General features: G+C 44.6%; 1 protein-coding gene across 3 annotated transcripts in view; it reads right to left on the reverse strand.

Moving 5' to 3' along the window:
• Positions 1 to 21,652, reverse strand: part of LOC609469 (histone-arginine methyltransferase CARM1-like) — a 250,915-nt gene that overhangs the window by 6,828 nt on the left and 222,435 nt on the right. For all 3 annotated transcript variants that reach the window (XM_038527174.1, XM_038527176.1, XM_038527175.1), the window contains 4 exons: positions 13,774 to 13,855; positions 12,489 to 12,574; positions 9,807 to 9,896; positions 7,798 to 7,935 (listed from right to left, as the gene is read on the reverse strand). In XM_038527174.1, coding sequence (XP_038383102.1) covers positions 7,798 to 7,935; positions 9,807 to 9,896; positions 12,489 to 12,574; positions 13,774 to 13,855 — 396 coding nt within the window. The remainder of the gene's footprint in view (positions 1 to 7,797; positions 7,936 to 9,806; positions 9,897 to 12,488; positions 12,575 to 13,773; positions 13,856 to 21,652) is intronic.

Genomic DNA, 21,652 nt, shown 5'->3' on the forward strand with positions numbered 1-21,652 from the left:
TGTATTCAACAATAAATGTTATTTCTTCAGATTATAAAGTGTTACATATTTACTGTAGAACTGAAAAATAAAGAAAAACAGAAATTAAATAAAATAATCCATAACATCACTGGACAAAGAATCTTCTAGCTAACACTATAGAGTATTTTCCTACCAGGTATTTTTCCTCCTATCATTTTTATAAATGTCAATAATAAAATCATCTAAAATATTCTTTCATATCTCCTAATTTGATTTAATGTGAGCATTTATCCTAGAATTATTTTTTAAAAAATGTATTTGGGAGAGAGAGCATGAATGGTGGGAGGGGCAGCGGGAAAGGGAGAAGCAGACTCCTCCCTGAACAGAGAGTCTGATGTGGGGTCCATCCTAGGACCCTGAGATCATGACCTCACACTTAATTGACTGAGCCACCCAGGCACCCCTATCCTATACTTCTTGACAGTATATGTTTCAGTAGCATTATATGGATATAGCACAATGTATTTAATAATTCCCCACTGTCACTTATTTATATTTTTATAAACATAAACATGTCCCAATATATTACTTACAGCAAAAAAAATCTAATTTTACAATAGAAATTCTGCTGCAAAGGACCTTCTTGTAATACATCTTCATGTCTTATCAGTAATTATTTCCTTAGAATAAGTTCTTCGAAAAAAAAAAAAAAGAATAAGTTCTTCGTGTTAGACTCATCAGGCTATAGTACACAGACACTTAAGGTTGCCAACACCTACGGCTAAAACATCTTCCAGGAAATGGACTGAATTAGTTCCTCACCCACCAAGTATAAAAGCGTTAATTTCATTATACATCTTCTGATCCTTAATATTTTACAAGTTTGGGGTTAACATATTACTGATTATTTTAATTTCCATTTCCTTGATTGTTTGGCTTCTGTTTCAAATTCCAGAAATTACTTCCCACCCTGTCATTACCAATAGTGACCTTGGAAGGCCTTAAGTATAATGTCAGATCCTGGGAAACCCATAGCTCCAGTTGTGGATTTTATTGGGGTCAAAGTAAGGGGGAAAGATGGGCATACAGAAAAATAAAAAAAATCAGCAATGTCCTTTGATTCTGTTTCAACTCATATAATTGACTCTGAACTACTTTTTGCAAAATGTTTCTTCTGTGATACTCACATCCAGTGGCTCACTGCATTTGTGATCTTTTAAGGTAGATGCTGGGAGAGTGAGACATGGAGACCATGAGCTCCTTAGGAGAGGCAGCCTCTGCTGGAGGCTGACAAAGGCTGAGAAATCGGGGGTAGGGGTGGGGGACACACTTGCATATTTTTCCCAAAGGAAAGATACCTTCCTGACAGTATTTGAAGTAATTACCATAGGACTTAAAGCAGAAATGGAGGACCCCTGAGGTCTGTGCAAATATGTGCATTCGTGGAGGTGTGCAGGGCATAAGGGAGAACTGCTTGGCCCCCAGTGTGGTCATAGCAGGTTCCTTCTCAGAACGCTAGATAAGACAACACTGTCACTTTTTTTTTTTTTTAAAGATTTTATTTATTTATTCATGATAGTCACAGAGAGAGAGAGAGAGAGAGAGAGAGGCAGAGACACAGGCAGAGGGAGAAGCAGGCTCCATGCACCGGGAGCCCGATGTGGGATTCGATCCCGGGTCTCCAGGATCGCGCCCTGGGCCAAAGGCAGGCGCCAAACCGCTGCGCCACCCAGGGATCCCAACACTGTCACTTTATACTGACTTTTCTCAACCCACTCCTCTTCTTTACCCATCAGCAGAGGCCTATCTTCCCTAAGGGACAGCAAAAAGAGTTTCATGTCATGTCATGTTATGTCATGGCTCAGCTTGGTGAGTGAAAGCTGAGCTTTGTTCTCAAAGCTTTTCTGTGCTGGGGGTGAGGGGGGGCATGCATGGGGAGGATGGTTAGGCTGGCTAATTTGATCGTGATTCACCTAACCAAGAGAGAATGTGCCCTTCCCTAAGACTGCAGAAAAATCATGCACTCTTCTATCCCAGGAGCAGTGTCATTCTCGTGTCATGATACCCAGGAGGCCAACTGCCTCAACTCAATGTGCAACATTTATAAAGCAATCAATAATGGACAATCTTTCAAGACTGTCCATACAGGATCCTTAATAACTGTTAATTCTTTTGAACCAGTTATGTGGAAATGTGTATTAAAAAAAAAAAACCTAGTTCTTTGCCAGACTTAGTCATTTAAAGTCTACAGAGATGGAGCAAGTGACATAAGTGGGGACATACTTTAGTTCAAGGATTGAGTGTGAAATCATTGCTTCATATATACCAATATTTCTTTTGTAATCAAGCAGAGATTGGAAACTTGAGAACAACAAATGCAGGACGTATTTTTCTAGAGACTGTGGTAATTCATGATAATTTTATCTCGGTAGAACACAAAAGCTATAGTAGAAGGAGAGGCTTAGTGCTGACCATCAAGAAAGAAAGGGATAGAGAAGCAGAAGTGGCAGGAAGCTTGGGGAGAAATTGGCCCAAGTCACTGAGGGGTTAGTGATAGGTGAAGGAAAGAGCAAGAACTTCAGTGGCATGGACCTCAGACCAGTGTTCTTCAGTGGGGTTTGACTGAACATGCCCCAGGGAGGATGAAGGATGATACACTGGGGTATAGAAGAAAATACTAAGCTCTGATTTTTAATTTCTTCAGGCCTAGTAAGTGAATACAATTGTTCACTGAACACTAGTGAATCTGTGAGGTAAATATTGGATTCTAATTAGCAGTTAAGAGTTAAGGTATGTGGAGGGGTGCCTGGGTGGCTCATTCGGTTAAGCATCTGCCTTTGGGTCAGGTCATGATCTCAGGAGGTCCTAGGATCAAATGTCACATTGGGCTCCCTGCTCAGCATGGAGTCTGCTTGTCCTGCTCTCTTTGTGTGTGCTCTCTCTCAAATAAATAAATAAAATCTTTAAAAATAAAATAAGAGTTAAGGTATGTGTTATGCTCACCCACTTTTTGAGGGTTTGCTAAGCTGGGATGGTTCAGTAAGAGTCTATGTTGTACAACATGATTGAATAAAACCCACCGTGTGTTGGACACAAGGGTCAGAGCTAGAAGAATCTGAGTAACACTGAGTAACAAAGAAATGTCACGTAAAGCTGTGCCAGCAAATACTATTACTTCTCTGCACCTAATCAGGCCCAAAAGCTTCCCCCTATAGTTCCTGAATTATAGATATTTGCCCAAGTAAATGCAGCTGCCCGAACATATAGATATTTGGCCCAAGTAAAGTGGAGTGTGAGATGAAGCAGTTTCGTGATGACCATTAGGAGCAGTACTTGGAGCTTCCAAAGCTTTTAGCACTTTGGTCAGCATTTCTTCTAGTTTCATAAAACAAAGCTCATTAAAGTCTCTGTAAGCCAAATTCCCTGGCAAACCTGAGTACAGCAGACCCTCACAGGGATCCAAAAGTTTTAAGTTACGTTCCAAAAAATTTTGGCCCAGGGTAAGTGGCTGAGCTAGACCCAAAATCAGCCTACGTGTATTTGTTTTTTTTCCTCCATTCATTCTTTTATTTCTATTTTTGTATTTTATAAAATACGCGCTACATAAATTTCTATGTGTATATATATACACAGAGACATGCCTATGCATGTGTGTGTCTATAGTATATAAATGTATATACATACATATGTATGTATATATCTCTATATCGAGCTCTTCATCTTATGCTTTCTATTATTACTGTAGTACATTCCCATAATTAAAAGATAAATGCTAGCATACTTGGGGGACACATACATATAATGTTTTTACTCAGAGGTGCACATGACCACAAGACTTCATGGACACCATGTCTGTGAATCAGAGGGATATAAATCTCATAAAGTAAGTCCATAAGAAAGGTGAGTTCTGTTTGATTGTCCTGAGCAGTGAAATGAATGGCACCTCCAGAATGATGGAAGACTGTGGAAAATGAAATGCTAACAATACAATCATAAACGGTCCTGGCTGGGAAGAAAAGGGCAGCCATTGTCACACCCGTGTGGCTGCACACGTTCTCCCAGGAGGCCAGAGTTTAAAAGGAATATTTGACAATAAGGAAGGAGGAGATCCTATCGAAAGGCAGGACAGACAAGTAGCATCTTACTGAGAAGAGCATCAAAAGCATGGACATTCAGGAAGTGCTGGGGTTTGCAGAAAATACCAAGAAAGATAATAATTTTCAAAGAAAAACTGATGAGATATAATGAGTGTAAAAAAGAGAACAAGGCAGGAATAAATGCAACTAAGATTTTCCATGGACCTGCTGTGTACTGATGACTATACTGTTCTCTCCCTTAACATCTGCCAAGGCCTGGTGACACAATTACTATCAATTCATTAGAGAAATTCATTAACTTGCCCAAGATCACTCAAGCACCAACCAGCATGCAGAGGAGACTGGACAGAGCCAGGATATGTCAGACTCCCAAACCTGGCCTCTATCACTGCACCAGGGTTCTGGTCTACCAGGATTAAGATCTTCCCCCCTCCGCCTCCCGCCTCCCACCTCCTGCCCTTTCTTCCTGCTGCAGAGTACTGTGAGGCCGCAGTATCTCTGTCTTCTTTCAACTGTGCCGGATGAAATTCTTACTAAGAGAAGGACCACCAGTTATGACTTCTTCATTCAGGTGGTCATTCTACCTCCCGGCTGGATCTCTGAAACGTATGAAGTGAGGAGGGATACATCACAGAATGCGACTGAGGCCTTCTTTTTGGGAAGCATGCATAAAGACAAATAATAGCAATAGAACACTGATGCTTTAGGAAAGGGACAGAGGGCTAGAGAGCCCAGGAGTCATGGCACAGGTCTGTGAGGTGACTGGTCTGCCTTTTTCTTACCTATTAGGGAGAAGGGAGAAGGGGGTAGAAAAATATGACTGATGAGGATGCAACCCAAGATGTGCTAGAAAAATTAATGAAACAATAAGAGGATTTAAATTCACTCACTTAATTATACCCTAAGGTACCTTAAAATATAAATATTTGAAGGCCAAAGAATGTTGAGCAGAAAAGGCAAGTCCAAGCTCTAGGCTGATGTTGGCTACTGCTCCTTGCTTCTTAGCAATTTTTTTTTTCCTGTAGAACTGGTCATTAAATAGATGGTTTATGAGGATTTAGGAAGAAATGTGTAACTTCTAGGATGAACATGGTATAAATCAGCATTTTCTACTTTTCCTTCTGGAAGCCATCCCCAAAAAGCAGAGCAGAAAGACACTGAAGGCCACAGACCTCATTTTCTGTAAAACCGAGAGAAAGATCTAATCTGCCATCTGTAACTTAGGGCTATGTAAGTATGTAACTCAGGGCTATGAAAGCACTTGAGATTGGTTGTAAGCCACGTGGGGAAAAGCACAGAAGTGCAAAGAGAAGCAAGAGCCAGGACTGGCACACCCCAGGGCGCACTCTCCAAAATACAGGCCCTGAAGACAAGGAGCATTTTCTGGAATAGAAGAGTTTTACTCCTTGTTTGTAACATCCTGTGCAGGGATCGGGCGGCCGGGGCTCTTGGGCAGGGCTGTGCCCAGGGCGGCAGCACCCTACAACCACCTGAAGAAGCGCAGGGGAGCCACGTTTGCCAGGAAGCACGCTGCCTCTGCGGTGCACGGGAGGGGGAGCTGGGGGAAGGAGGGGGAGGAGAGGGTGGGGGTGGGGGAGGGGAGCGAGCTGGGGGGAAGGAGGGGGGGGGAGGAGAGGGCAAGGGGGAGGAGAGGGGGGGAGGCTGGGGGAGGAGAGTGAGCTGGGGAAAGGAGGGGAGGAGAGGGCCAGAGTGGAGGGGGGAGTGCGCGGGGTGGGGGAAAGAGAGTGAGCTGAGGGAAGGAGAGCGCAAGGGAAGAGGGGGTAAGGAGAGCATACCAGGAGGGGGAAGGAGAGACCTTAGGGGAAGGAGGGGGGAGGAGAGTGCACGGGGAGGGGGGTAAGGAGAGCACGTGGGAGGGGTAAGGAGGGGGGTGGTGGTGAAGGAAAGCGCGTGGGGAGGGGTAAAGAGAGCGCACAGGGAGGAGGTAAGGAAAGTGCACAGGAAGGGTGGGGGGAGAGCGAATGGGAGGTGAGGAAAGCCTACCGCAGGAAGGCTGCCATGTGTCTCCAGTCACAGGATCGCCTTTCTTGTAAATTGTTTCCAGAAAAGTTCCATGAACTGGATTCATTTCCAGAGGATGAGGACGTAAAATCTCAATTTAAAAATCACTCTCAGAGGAGCTGAGGATATTAGCCGACAGACAGGAAGACTGGTGGGGGGGTGGATTTTGGAAGGACTCTCCAAATATTTAAACAATTGCCATTTGGAGATTGGAACAGACCTCAGAAGCAGAAGTACGGTAAATGAGTACAATTATAAGAGGAAGTGATATATAGGATTGACAGCATAATTTTTTAATCATCAGAGATGTCTGAAGTACAGACCTCAATAGCCAAAGACCATATGAAAAGTTACTAACCGTCATAGTAAAGAAATATAAACAACCAGATGCGACTTTTAAAAATGATTTTGGGGTCTATTTGATTGGCAAAGCCCATAGAGACTAGTAGCATGCGGCATAGGAAATGTGCATGGGAGTGGAAGTTGCTGCAACCACTGAGAAAAGCAGTGTTCATGAGTGTATCACACAAACAACCTTTGATCTAGTGTTTCCATTTCTAGGGTTCTCATGTAGAAATGTTCTTGCCATTGTGAAAACTTTCTGTTCAAGGATAATGAGTGCAGAGTTTTTTGCAATGGCCAGAAAAAGGGGAAACACTGAGCAACCTAAGAATCAATGGGAAATTTTTAAAAGAACATGTGGTGTATCTACCTCTGCTGCGTGTTAAAATGACAAAGCAGATCTATCTGCAGATTCAGGACTCACCACTAAGTGAAAACTTAAGTTGGAGGCTGCTGGTTTAGTCCTCTTATAAACCAACACTAAGGACCCACGACAATGTTATTTGTTAGTACATGCATGGACAACCAACCACCTGAAAGGAGCACGGGGTCACACCTGGGGGTAGGGCCATGGGTGGCAGTGTGTATGGACTCTAGACACTTTTGTAGCTTTGAATGTACATGTGAGTGTGCAAGGTTTTTGTAATGAAAGAAATCGAGACTTCAGAAATGGAGGAGTTGATTTGTGAGGTGGTGAGCTCTCTGTCACAGGAGTATTCAAACACAAGCCCAAGAGAGGGGAGGGGGGGGTGGAGAAAGTTGAGTGAGATGACCTCTGAGTACCCTTAACATCCTGAGAGTCCTTGAACCACTCTGCTATTCCTTTCTCCTGATTCACCTGGGAGAAGCTCCGAGAAGGTAAAAGAAAACGGAGCATTTTAAAAATGAGATAAATCAAAGTAATTGTTGCTGAGACCTCGTGAAATCCATTACCAGAGGGAAGCAGCCAGTCCTGCCTGACACACCGCGCACCGCCCCTGCAGTGCGTTTCCCCCTGGGGTACAGATCGATGTTACTGTACTAAATTTGGGGGTGTGTGGCTGGCTGCAAGCAAAGCCAGGAAGCTGACATCAGATTTAAAGCACTTGATAATTTGAGCCTTTGGCAAGCGTGCCCGTGAGCGGATGGATGCCCTTCCCTTGGTGGCAGCGGTCAGGTGGGGACTGCCGCACCTGAGTTAATCCCAAGTTCCCTGTCCCTGCCGCCCTGAGTGCCAGCTGGCTGGGTAGCTGAGTGCACCTGGCAAGGTCAGCCAGGCTTTTGTAAATCATGCTGTCCATTTCGAGGCCCTAGAAATGCTCCCACCTCCTGCACCCCCTTCCCTGTCACAGGGCAGAAAGCAGAGATGGTAACTCGCCTGTACTTTCCTGCTTACCGTCTGTTGGCTACAAAGAGCACTCTCCCTGAGAGGGTCTCTCCTTCTTTGGCAAAGAGAGGAGTGTGAAGAAGACACCGCACCTGATACCAATGAGTCAGAGGCTCCGTTGGGGCTGTTGACAGCCAAACGGTTACCCTGTGGGGCAAGAAGAGAGTTAAAAGCCAATTATGTTCCAGGCCTGTATTTAATGGATTGGACTGGGGACTTGGGATGAGGGCTGGTTTCTAGGGTTTTTGACTCACGGAATCCTTTAAAGATAAGGATAGCTCAATTTAACTACCATGTGCTGGGTACTGTACCAAGAGCCTTATGCAGATTATCCCACTGAGTCTCTACTACACCTCAATGAGGTTGGCCCAGAGAGGTTAAAGGACTCGCCCAAGGTCACACAGAGGACAGCTGGAGAGCCAGGCTTCAAATCCATAGACTTGGCCACTCTATCAATCTTGTGCTTCTGAATCAAAGTTTGTTAGAAGCCCAACCAGTAACAGAGTTAAATTGGGAGATGATTTGTTTGAAAAGCATCTGTCAAGGTGAGAAGTCTGGAGGCTGGCATCCTAACTGTCCTCTGCCAGCCTGGTTCAGGCAAACAGAAGGGGCTTCTGGAAGCCAGAGAAGCTCCTGGAGCAGATGGTCTCTACGGTCCTCCCAGCTCAGACATGCACATGACTGTGTGAATGTTTCAGTGGACATTCTTCCTTTCTCACGAAGAGGGGAGAACATCTGGCTGTGCCTCTAACACCAAGGTCACCTGTCCTGGGCTCAGGCCGTGCTGCTGGCTTGGATGGAGTACAGGTACTCCCACAGGGTCGATTTTGACTTGAAGATTTTCACAAAAGAGAACTGCTAAGTGAGTGATATAAACCACTTCTGGATCAAAATGTACTCAGGCATATTATGGAGTAGGATGCAAATTTTTGAAAGCTTTTTAGGATAAAGCATTTAACTTCAAAGAAATTCTCCCTTTGGAGCAGGCCACACGTCAAGCTTATCTCGCTTGCTCCTGCATGAACAAATTCACTGGGGGAAAGTCTGAGAAACAAATGCATGGATCCCTTGAACAAATATGCTTGTGTGGTGTAGGAATGAGTTGCATATCCTCTTCTTTCTGTCTGATTGTCAGCCCAGATGAGGCTGCCAGAGCATCCCCTCCTCCCGGAGCCCCCCAAGCACCCCAAGCTTTATCACAGCCCCATGGGCACTTCTCTCTCTGCAGATACAATGGGCCTGGATGTTTTTATGAGGAGTAAAGGAGAGCGTACTGCAAAAGTTTTCCTTTCTCCTGATCATGTGACCCAGAGCAAGGTCTTTCCTAGTCAGAGAGTACGAGAAAGCCTGGCAGGAGGGCAGGGGAGTCAGGGGCAGAGCAGAGACTTGGGGGTCCTGGTAATGGCGCAGCCCTGCCAAGGAATGCCAGACATCGACAGTCAAGTTGTAGGTGGTCTTTCTCCTCTTTTCCCTGAAATTTTCTAATCTTTTTGGGAGGGGAAACAGGTACATGATGGAGATGTCACCTGATGTCGCAGTTGGCATTAGTACTACACACCTGCCTGGTACTTAAGGAGACGATCTGGTCTGAGAAGCTGAAATTGTGAACCAGAGAGGGGCAAAGTGTGATTCCAGGCACACTCAGACACAGGACGTTTTATAGCCGGGATGCCACGAGGGCAGCCAAGGGAGGGGCTTGGGGGTCCTTCCCACCACCTGTTCTGGAAGTGACCAAGAGGACCAATGAAGCCCAGATCCTTTCTCATGTCTTCAAATCCCAATCTAACTGGCCTAAGAGGTTTTTTACAGGGTTTTAGCCAGGGCTGTCTCATTTCGACTTTGCCCTAAAATCTAAAAGTTCTGTTTGCATCAGTGCTTTAATTTTGGGAAACCTAGAGAAATGAATATTACGGTTGTTGAAGTTAACTTTAAAACATCTTAAAGTCACGATTACATGTAGTAGAGGATGCCATGGGCCACAGCAGGGCTGGTGGGGGGGGGGGGCAGGTGATACATACAGAGATCCGACAAAGGCCACGTCGAACCAGAACGCCAGGCCGTGGACTAGGCCAGACTGCATCATCTGAAACACAAAAGGGATTTCTACTCTGCAAGGAAAAGAAGAGAGAGAGAGAGCAGAAACACTGGGAATTATTTCGTTGCTGTTGGCAGGCTGTATGAGACACATTCGCGAGATGAGCCACAACATGCACGAAATATTCCCCGTGTCTCTTAAGCACCCGGGCCTCGGCAGCGAGGTTCGCTCCGCGTGTGGGTAGTGCCTGGGTGAGGCTGCGCATCTGAGAATGCGGCTTCTTGACAAAACGTGGCAAGAGTCCCATCACTGTGCTGCAGTGACCCGGAACTCCCCAGGGCGAGGGCCGCGTCCGGAGCCAGGCTGTGAGTGCCGGAGAGGAGGCAGGGCCCAGGTGTCAAGTGTCCTTCAGGGAGTCAGTGCAGGAACCGGGGCAGCTCCCCCACGCAGCTGCTCAGAAGGGAAACGCTGCTCTGGCCTCTAAAAAATGAAGTGGATCACAAGAGGGAAGCATCCAGCCAGGAAGGTCACTGCCTTACTTCATTAATTTTTCAGGGAGGCCATTTAACTGCCCACCCCCAGGCTGCAGCAAGCGTCACGCAGAACTGCCCACCCCCAGGCTGCAGCAAGCGTCACGCAGAACTGCCCACCCCCAGGCTGCAGCAAGCGTCACGCAGAAGCGGCCATGGTTTAAACCAGATGTGGGATGAGTGGGGGCAGAAACAAGAGGGTTGGAAAGACACAACTGCATGCCCCATCATTTGTTGCTGGGTTGATGGGTGGACAAAACCTCTCCCACTTCCCTTGCAAGGTTCTTGAGCATGTAAGGACGGGGAACAAGGTATGTGAAAGTGCTTTGCCAACTTTAAAGGGTTTCACAATTAAAAGATGCTATTATTTGTCCCTTGCTGAGGGGAGACTTATTTTAGTGAGTGCTCTGAAGATTTTCAAAGGCGGTCATAACTTATTTGCATTTATGGTGCGCCCAAAGCCCTCAATTCTTTCACCCTGCTCCAGTCAGACCATTTCTAGACTTTTCCATTATACTGATCACATTGAATTGTTTGGCCTCACACTGCCATTATTTCCTTGTGCGTGTGTGTGTGTGTGTGTATGTGTGTGTGTGTTCCCCTAAACAGACTATGAGTTCTTCAAGGGTAGACTTTTAGACTTTTACAACTTACTTTTTGAGCCTGTGTAAGCACCAGCATTATACCTGGCACACAGTGAGATCTTAATAAGCATTTGCCAAATTGACACACAAATAAATGAATGACAGGTGACATCTCTGGAAAGCAGACACAGATGTAGTTTTCAGAAAACATCCCGGGACTCAGGAGATGGCCTGGAGCAGCAAATAAAGCCAATGAAAGTCAACTTTGTCTGGGCCTGTGGCAGTTATTAGAATTGCGACCAAATGCCAGTTCTCCTGAGCTGAGCGCACAGTAGGATTACATTTATCCACTCACCCGGGCTCGGGCACCATCGCGTGATTACCTTGACCAATTCAATGTGAACAGAAACAAGCTGTGTCATTTCCCGGCAGAAGCTTTTGTTACTGGTACATCCTTTTCCATGCATGCTCCTTTGCTCCTCAGTGAGGAGGAATGTTCTAGACAGGGGTTGGTGCTCTAGGGTGGGTGACACTGCAGAGCCAAAGCTGTACCCTGTGCATTACAGGGTCGGGGAGAAAGACTTTCATGCTATAAAAGCCACTAAGTTTCTCCTTGTGCCTGCAGCAGGTTCTAGCCTGTGCTAAGACAGCACTACCCTTCGTCCCTAGCAATCTCAAGACAGATGATGGTCTAAGCTGGCCAGCTGCACCTGCTACGGCCTGGCCCTCATTTCCTCAGTAGTCCAGGCAAAATAACAACCTGGCTGGGTCTTATATTTTGTATCCAGAAAGAAATATATGTGCAGTGATTGTCTCGGGGAGGAAAAGGCAAAATACTAGTAAGGTCATCTGAAGTCAGGGGGCTTCATATCAGCATCTGGGGAATGAGTCCTCACTTCAGGGTCTCTTCTAGTGGAGGGAAGGAGGACAAAAGCTAACAATTGTGGAGGGCACTCTTAGAACATGAGCTGGTGCCTGTGAAGCACTTAGCATAGCACCTCATATATGGTAATAAGCCCTCAATGAGTTGTAGCTCTCCTTCTTGATGCTGCTGTGGCCACTGGCTTGAGTGAGGAATTAAACAGCCCGGACTCTGGAGCCTTCCGAATGATTCAAGTCCCAGGTCAAATATATTCAGGACTTGTGTGACCTTGTGCAACTTACTGTTCCACATCTGCCTCATGTCTATCATGAGACGGAGGTGATGACAGTACCGTCTGCAGAGTAACAGTGGTGAGGACACAATGAGCCGTTTTATGTAAAGGGCTCAGAACACCGACTGGCTTTCAGTAAGTACAAGCTATTACTACTTAATTTTACACATTCAACTTTTAAAGCAATCCTACGAAAGAAGCATCATTATCCTTGTTTTGAAAAAAACTGCAAAAAACAAACAGAAAAATGCCACTAGTATTGCTGTACCATTCCTGTGTGTGCCTCCCACCTGAGATCTCTCCCCTGCATGAGTGGCAAAGCCCTGCACTGAAGTTTTGGGTATGAGAGAGATGGAGGGGATTTTAAAAACCAAGAGCAATGCTGGTGTTTACAGACCTATGGAGATCTGCCTCTTCCGCATCCATAAAGTTGACTGTGTATTTGACTGTCCGAGCCATCAAAATCCTAATGTCGAATGTGTCCTTGGAAAGGGGGAAAAGCAGAGATGTTATACTTCCATCAGGATAAACTGAACCCAAGCAAGACTGCAGAATGCCTTCTCTCCTGAGGTTTTAAGTCAACAAGAGTTAGGATTTAGGAGGCAGGAACTTAATGAGAATAATATTAATAATGATGACTAGCATTTATTTTGTGCTTACTATACACTGAGTGCTTTATGCTTTCCTAAGTGCTTCATTAGGTTGTATCACTCAATCCTCACAATATTTCTGGAGCAGGTGTGTTTTGGTGTGTTTCCAACCATCCAGATTTTACCTCTTCTCCATATTCCAGGAAGTTCCATAAAAACCTAGCCCACCCTCAGCTCCAGGTATGGCTGGTGACCCCACTTTGGCTGATCAGCACATGGCTTTTTCCCTGAAGATGGTTTTATAGGCAGGAACATGACCTGAAGGAGGCCAGTCGGGCTCTAACTAAATTAATTCTAGGGCTTCAGCCTAAGCTATTGGAAAAAAGCTGGCCCTCTCGTGGGACTTAGGAGTTGTAAGAATCTGAGGCTGGAGCTCCTAAGGCCATCTTGCTACCATGAGGGGAGACCCTGTCTAGGAACAGAGTTAAATGAGCAGCAATAGAGATAAATTATAAGGATAGAAAAATCAGCTTCAGGTGACACTGTCTGAACTCTGGCAGTAAGTCCCTAGCTCTGGGCTCTGCAGGATTTGAGGGCCAGTAATTAAGCCAGTTTTGGGTAATGCAAACTTATTGTTGTCCAAGGTCACATGGTTAGACGGGGCCATGACTGAAACTCCAATCTGTTTGACAGCAATGCTCCTATTCCAAGCTATTTATTTTTACAAAGCTTCCTCTTCTATTATGCCTTGGGCCACCAGAACCAATGGGAAGATATGAATTATTGAACAAGTGTGAGGGCTGAGTGTGTACAGGGGGTGAGTCAGGGCAGTGGGAGAACTGGAAGTTACATATTGAGAGGCAGTCTGAAAATCTGCTTGCTTTTGACAGTATCATTCTCTGAGAGTTTTCTTAATTGATTGGAAGATGAGAGCGGCAAAACTCAAGACCATAGTGCTCCAAGGAGCTCTTTCTTCTCTTCTGTGACAGCTTCACAGAGCCTGGCAGCTCGGGGCCTCCCAGGTGCATGAGTGAGCGGGCAATGGAATCAATAGACAAACACGTGTGGGAAAGCCTGTAATGACACACTTACTACTATTGGCTGTCTGAAATACTCGTCCACTGCGGCCCCCCGGAGGCTGGACAGGTTGACCCCGTAGAAGCACTGCTGGTACCTGAAAGAGGTTGCCCAGAGAGTCACCATGAACCGTGGTCCCCACTAGAGTCCCCGAGACCCTTACAGCTGTGACACGCTGTGCGGCTGCCTGGGAGGTCCTCGAAGGCAGTCTGGAGGGAGTGTGCAAGCAAGGGAAGGGAAGCGGGTCTAGGGGGAGTGGCGGAGGAGGAAACGCTCCCTAGGGAATCTGCAGACCTGCACTTGACCTGCAGTCGGGAGAGATTGGGGGGTGCAGGTGAAGGACAATCCTTGTGGAGAGATGACTGAGGATATCTGTGGGTACGAAGACCTTAGGAGCCCCAGCCTCCACCTCAAGCCCCCAGGTGGCTGCTTGTTCTGTGACACGCTGTCCAAATTCTGAAATACAATTCCTTGACCCTCTAGTCATCAGGCCCAGAGCATGACTTTAGATCTCCACCATCCCTCAACGTTCCTGCTGTTTCAGGAAACAGATGTCTCCTTTTGGTTCTTCTGTGGCCATGGGCCCTGGACTTCCCGATGGCACCTGCTGTGATGGCTGAGGGCGGCGGTCCTATGTGAGTGAAGGCTGTTGTCTGCTGGTGAACCAGAGCCTGCTCATCACAGTGCCCTGGACACATTTCTTCTCAAACCTGTGGTCGTGACGATCGGACCATAGCAATTGACCAGCGCTACAACCCTTGCTTCCTTCCTTCAGTGAGTCAGGTGCAAAGCATCTGCTGGCACACCACTGGCTGCGTCTTACCTTGAATCAGCCTGTGCCTGGAACACAGCAGGTGCTCTGTGTCAGCTTGGCTAGTGCTCTCGACTCCTTAGAGAAAAGATCTAGGGGGTGGATTGAGAGTAGCTTTATTCAGGCTCTGCCACTGACTGCTTCTGTGCCCCGCAGAAGGCACCGGACACCGTACTTCAGTTTCCTTTTCTCTAAAATGGGAATAATTATAAGTTCACTCTGTAGGGTTATAGTGAGCATTAAAGGAGTTAATAAAAGGAGCAATGAGTGGTGCTTAGCATTTTGTTACCACCACCTGAGTTGGCTGCCATCCTCTCAAGGTTGTCTTCTCAGATCAGCACTGAGGACTAAGGCAGTGGTTCCCAGTCTGACTGTGCCGTGGGGCGACTTGGGGAGCTTTAAAAAACTCGAGTTCCCAAGCTCGATTCCAGAAAGCAGTGTCAGAGGCCTTTTCACTAGACGTTGAAAGTTTTTATGTTTTTATCCTGAGACTGAAAAGCAGCTTCCCTGATAAACGTGTGAGTGTGTGTGTGAGCGAGCATGCAAGCATGCGTGTGTGTGTGTGTGTGTGTTGTACAGCCTGCGAATTAGATTCAGATTGACTTCATCATTTCGCATCCTCTCCCAACCCCGTGCCTGCCAACCCACAGGGAAGAGAGGAAAACAACCACCACCACAAAGAGTAAACATACAAAATTTAAATTTGTGCTGCAGCTTCATTTCTAAATCAGAAATCAAAGCCTCCAATGCCCTCAGAAGAGGCAGGGAGGCCTGATCATGTTAAGTCAACAGCCAGTTCTTAATTTGCAAGTGAAAAGCAAGCCCCACTGAGCTACTTACAGATCCTGCAGGGCACAGACAATTTCTAACCTCTGAGCCTCTGCTTGTTTTCTCTTCTGCCTAGAAATCCCCTCCTTTACCCTGTTAATTCCACCCCAATCTTTGAGACTAAGCTCAAATGTTCCCATTCAAAAATTTAAAAACCTGTGTTATAGTAAAATATTTAAGTTTAACCCACTTAAAAGTGAAAGAATTTTCTAGGGGCATCTGGGGGTCTCAGCCTGTTAAGCATCTGCCTTTGGCTCAGGTCATGATCTCATGGTCCTGGGATGGAGCCCCATGTCAGGCTCCCTGCTCAGCGGGGAGTCCTCTTCTCCCTCTGCCTCTCTTCCTCTGCCTCTGCCTCTCCTCCCTGTGCGTGCTCTCTCTCTTTCAAAATAAATAACATCTTTTTATAAAAAGTGAAAGTGTTTTCTTATTCATCAGTGTATATTTAGCACAAGGGCTGGTACACCGTGAGGATTACAAATTACCTACCTATCCAGCTAGCAATCATCGATCTCTCTTTAATGAATGAATTGAGGACTTGGTGTCCTTCACAGACCTATGGGTGGGTACAGGTGCCAACGAAGATAATGGAGAAATGGAAAATCATGACCTCAAGTTTCTTTAGTTTCATTACTTGTTTGGTTTTTATTTAAAAAAGATTTCATTTATTTATTCATGAGAGACACAGAGAGGGGGGTAGAGACATAGAGGGAGGAGCAGGCTCTCTGTGGGGAGCCTGATGTGGGATTAGATACCAGAACCCTGGGATCACACCCTGAGCTCAACCATTGAGCCACCCAGGCATCTCTCATTACTTGTTTATTTTTTTTAAGATTTTATTTATTTGAGAGAGAGAGAGAGAGAGAACATGCATGCAAGAGGAAGAGGGGCAGAGGGAGAAGAACAAGCAGATACCCCACTGAGCAGGGAGTCTGACACAGGGTTGGATCCCAGGATCCTAAATCATGACCTGAGCAGAAGGCAGACAGTTAACCGACTGAGCCACGCAGGTGCCCCTCATTACTTGTTTCTCAGTCTTCTCTTTCCACCAAGGGCCACAACCAACCTGGCCCACAGGGGAAGCATATCATTTTATGAATACACATACTGAAAACAAGGCTCCTATATGCCTAGGAAATACTTGGAAGCAGGACACTGCAAATTTAAACAATCCTTTCAGTCTTTAGGAGAGTCAAGGTGTTTTTGGAGAAGTAAGTCATTGTCACAATAGCTTTTATCAAAGGGAAGGGAGAGGGGGAAGGAAAGAGAGGGAGAGAGGGGATAAAGGTTGAGAGGGACAGAGTCAGAGACACAGAATTTCCCAAAAAGTCCAGAAGGACTCAATCCTGTCTATCCTTCAGAATTCTCTGGGAAGCTTTTGAAAAGATGATGTCTGGACTTCCATCTAGCTGTGGTTTATTTGATCCAGGGGTGTAACCCTACTGTTTGTTCTCTAGAGTTGAACACTACTGAATTACCTGCTCTTCTATCCTCACCAACTGGCAAAACAGAATCCCCAAGGGCAATGACAGCCTTCCACCTGGCAGTGACCGAGGCTGCAAACTGCTCTCTGGTCCTTGGATACAACCTCAGAGAGGCCAAGTCTGTGCCCTTGGCCTTGTGTGTTTGATGCCAATTTAAACCCAGCAGCTATGATCAGTGTGGTGCACACGGGCACCACGCCTAGGGCAGTCAGAGCTGCAGGCCAAGAGCCCATTGCTGAGATTTTAAGAACTTTCTGGCTGGACCATCTTTCAAATTCTTAGAAATCTCAAATATCCTTCTGAAATGCATCGCAAAATAATTAAAGCAGATGGGACTGGCATCTCTGTGGGTCTCCTTAGATAGATTGTTGGATGGTAAATCAGGAAATGAATCTGTTGATTTGGAAGCTGGGGATGATTTCTATTGTTTCATCATATGTGGGTTTTATTTTCCAGGTTAACTTGTGGCCTCTTTATGAGTCCCTAAGGTGGAGACTACATGTGTTTTTTTTCTCTTGACTTTGCATTTCCAACCGTCCTCCCCCTCCCCCTCCTCCGTCTCCACCACAATGCATACAGCATCTGGAAAGTCCTGCAAGTATAACCCAGAAGGAAAATGACTGTACTATTAGCTATGCCTCAACACACCCAGAGTGCAGAGAAAGAGGCAACCCGTTTACTAGCATTTTCACTTCAAGTTCTTCACATGGAGCCCAGCTTGAAGAAGCATTCAGGGAAGCTTCCTCTCTGGCCTCCTTTGTCCTTGGCTCTTCACTAGTTCATCCTGGCCTTTTGTCCTTCCTCCTCATTCACACAGCTTTCTCAACCAGCCTCCTGGCTCCTTCTTGGAAGAATGGTGGTGCTCTGTTCTCTTAGAGATGTTAGCACTGGCCTTGGCATTCACAGAGGGGAGCTTCTGTCACACAAGCACTTTCTTAAAGCGAATGTGAACACACTCTCTCATGGCATGACTCACATACTTTAATAAAAATCTTTGCATCTTCATTCTATCCTAACCAAACCCCCACTCATCTCCATTAAGAAGCTTGAGGGGGGGAAAAAAGACAGAAAGAAAAGAAAGGGGAAAAAATGAAGGAAGGAAGGGAGGGAGGATGGGAAGAAGGAAAAACTCTATTCTGTTTGGCAATCAAGCAATTTTTTAGGGTCTTAATGTCCTATGCTTTACCAGAATTGACAACCAAGGGTATGCCAACCTGATGAGAGGTAAATAGGTCTTAAGAAGTAGAAAACAAATACAGAGATCAGGAATGTCAGTTAACACACATATGGTACTGAGGATGCAGCCTAAGAGGGTGGCTGGTTGGGGGTGCCTCATAGGACAAGGATGCAGGTCTAGGAACAAACTGTATCTTTTAAATTTCTTAAACATCCTTTATATAGACCAGCACTTGAGGCTTGATAGTTTTGACAGTTTTCTGCATCAGTAGAATGCAGATATACCCCTGTGTACAGTGGTATCTATACAGATGCTCTCAGCTCATTATGTCTCTGCTTTTTTTTGGGGGGGGTGGTTAAATTCTAGCAGAATAATGTGGCTTCTATTTTATATGTGATATATTTATATACTTTTGGTATTCTTAAAAATATGGGGTCTTTTTACTATAAAAAAAGGGGAAATGAGTGCACAGTCCTTAAAATAATACCAAGCTTCAGACTGTGCATCTTTCTTAAGAAGGGAAAACCTGTGATTCTGTAAAGAAACCCCTGGAGCATCTCTAGGCATGCCAGTGTAAATCTAGACATTACTGGTTTGCATAACAATCGGACCTTTGGAAGCCTGTATTAGAAGGAAGAGTCTGGCAAGGCAATGAGGTACACATCTCTTTTGTTCCAACTCAGCAAATAGATGTTGTTCTTCTGGTAACAGCACCAGATTTCCTTCTAGGAACCTCTTCCCCACTCTCAGTCCTTAGTGGCTTGGGTGGTCTTGTCTCTGCCCTTCACTCTAGAGATTTGCATGTGACTCAGTCCCAGTCAATCAGAATGTCTTATGAACCTGGTCTTGGCAATGAATCCAGGGTTTGGCGTCTGACCCCATGAGAATCAAGTGTAAGAATTCTGCTCAAACAGCTGCAAAGGAGAAGTGGATATGGAGCTATGAATTCATAAGTCTGGATTTGCTCCATATGGGCTCAGGAGCAAAAATTATGGAAGAGTTCTGAGTCTGACATAGGTTACAAAAAAGGTTAATATAGAAATCAAGGCTTATTCGAACAAAAGCCAGTTTGTGAGCACTGGACAGATGTAGTTAAAAACAGTTTTTGTTGAGATATGGCATGAAGGATATGCTGCTCTATTTGTAATAGACACTCTCGAGGCTCGTACAGCTCCCTTTCCTATTCTTTAGCTGTAGTCCCGAATACTCTCAATGATTTTAAAAATAGATTCCCCTTTAGTGCAAAGTGGACAACTTCTAAAATGTTCCTATTCCCACCACAAATTTTAGTTTCTTCTAAGCCCATAACCTGCCTGCTGGAATGCAGTGAAAGGATGGAAAGAGGGATTCACCATTTTTAAAGATTAGACTCTCTCACAAAAGCACCTTTGCCCACAGGAAGAATGTGTATCAGACTCATCCTAGAGCACCCTGAAAGATGGAGGCAACTTCTCCATTACTGCAAACCTCCTTGTTGATTTCCTGAGCCTGGCGTGGACCTTGGCATTGCACTGAACTCCTCCTAATGGGGACACCTGTACTGTGTCTGTAATACTGAAATAGGGACCACATGGTTAAAGATAAAAAGTAAAGTCTGGATGTGTATAGGCCCAGGGATGGAATATTATGGAAGAGCTATGAGTTTGATATAGGTTACCAAAAAGATGAATATTAGAGATTGTGGCTTCTTCTATGTACAAAAGCCATATGGGTTCAAGAACTGTGGATATAAGCAGAGAAGCAGAGGAACTATCAAGAGTAAATATTAGTGGGTGGAAGGAGATTATAGTGCAAGTAACCATGAAAAACATAAATGAAACAAGCACAGGGCAAATGAAAATTCAAACGTGATTGCAACAGTCATGGTAGTATTCCTTCAAAAGTTCTTTGTGATACTCTGTGCCATATACTTGGCTTCCCATAAAAATTCGAAAATTCAGTTACATCAATGTTGCAGTTTAAAATGTTCATATTTGGTGCACGTGGTATTTCTGTGTACCAGTGATTATCAGGGCCAAATATATTTTTGGGAAAGGCCAGCTAGTAAATAGAGTGTCAGACCAAGTCCCCCACACAGGTATCTGAAGGGTACCTCTCCACCCTGGGGTTATTTTCTGAGTCCCTGAATGCTGGGATACACTCAGCATCCAGTAGCACCCTCCCAACTGGCCTGTGAAGAAAGGGTTAGCATGGTAGCAAAGTATGAGTAGAGGACCCATCTCTGGAAATCCTTCACCCCCAGGTAGGGAATATTATTATCTTTAATTTAGGAAAAGGAAATTGTGTCTCAGAAAGATCAAATTAACTTGGCTGAAATTTTAGTTAGTAATTGATAGAACCAGGAATGAAACAGAGTTCAACGTGTCTCAAGTGTCTGATTCATCCAGCTTTTAACTACTACCTATTTTGCCTATGCTTTTATGTTGTATAATTGTAATAAATGTAATAAGGCAAACTTATTGAATCTCAAACTTCTTGAGAATATATGGTTGCTCCTCTTAATTGATCCTATGTATATGTTTTTCTCGATACAAGAATCAATTTGAAATTGTATTTAAAGGACTTGGCTTAAAACTCCTGAACCAATTAGTTTCAATAAATGCAGTAGTATCCATCACATAAATAAGTTTTATAGCTGGGAATGATAATTCTTCATGACTGAGCCTTATTCTCAAGAGGTATTTTCAGAATCTTAATTAATCAGGGGCAAAGAAATATTAATCAAATAAGGAAATTATTAATTTTGTAGGTGACTGCTAATAACATCAGAGTGTGGTACTCTTGTCTACTGAGAGAGTCTCATAACTGGTTATTTAGAAAGGATAAAGTTCTGTGCTTACCACATACTTAAACTACAATGAATTTTAGGGTTAAATATAAAATTCTAAAAATTTTTTTTAAAGATTTTATTTATTTATTCATGAAAGACACACACACACAGAGGCAGATACATAGGCAAAAGGAGAGGCAGGCTCCATGCAGTGAGCCCAATGTGGGACTTGATCCTAGGACCTGGGAACACACCTGAAGCAAAAGGCAGATGCTCAACTACTGAGCCATCCAGGTGTGGTAAATTTAATGTTAAATTTAAAAAGTGAAAACATTAAATAAGTAGAGGCTAATACTAGCCTTAGCTTGGGGGAAGTTCTTTTCCAAATAAAGGAAAAGAAACTACCGAAGAAAATCCTGGTCAATCCAGCTACACAAAAATATTTTAACTTCTTTTGTGGTGAAAACTATCACAAGGGCAATACGAGGCAAACTGAAAATTCTGAAGAAAATACATCAGTCTTAATATCCTTAATATGTAAAGAATTCTTATGTTAATGCATTTATCTTCCAGTTAACAAAACTGTATTGAACAACTACTATTAGCTTGTTAGATGATACAGACTCAGTGAAAAACAAAACAGCTGCTATTATGGAAACTATTGTCTTATGAAGGAGATAGACAATAAATTAAATCAATAAGTAAAAACATAAAATACAGTGGATTATAGTAAATGAAGTGAGAAGCATGATATGGACTTCCAGGAGGGAGGAGATGATCATCTGTAACTGAGATCAGGTCTCCTGGGGAGATGGCATATGAGC

The sequence above is a fragment of the Canis lupus genome, chromosome 1, assembly GCF_011100685.1.
Source record: "Canis lupus familiaris isolate Mischka breed German Shepherd chromosome 1, alternate assembly UU_Cfam_GSD_1.0, whole genome shotgun sequence".
Taxonomy (NCBI): domain Eukaryota; kingdom Metazoa; phylum Chordata; class Mammalia; order Carnivora; family Canidae; genus Canis; species Canis lupus.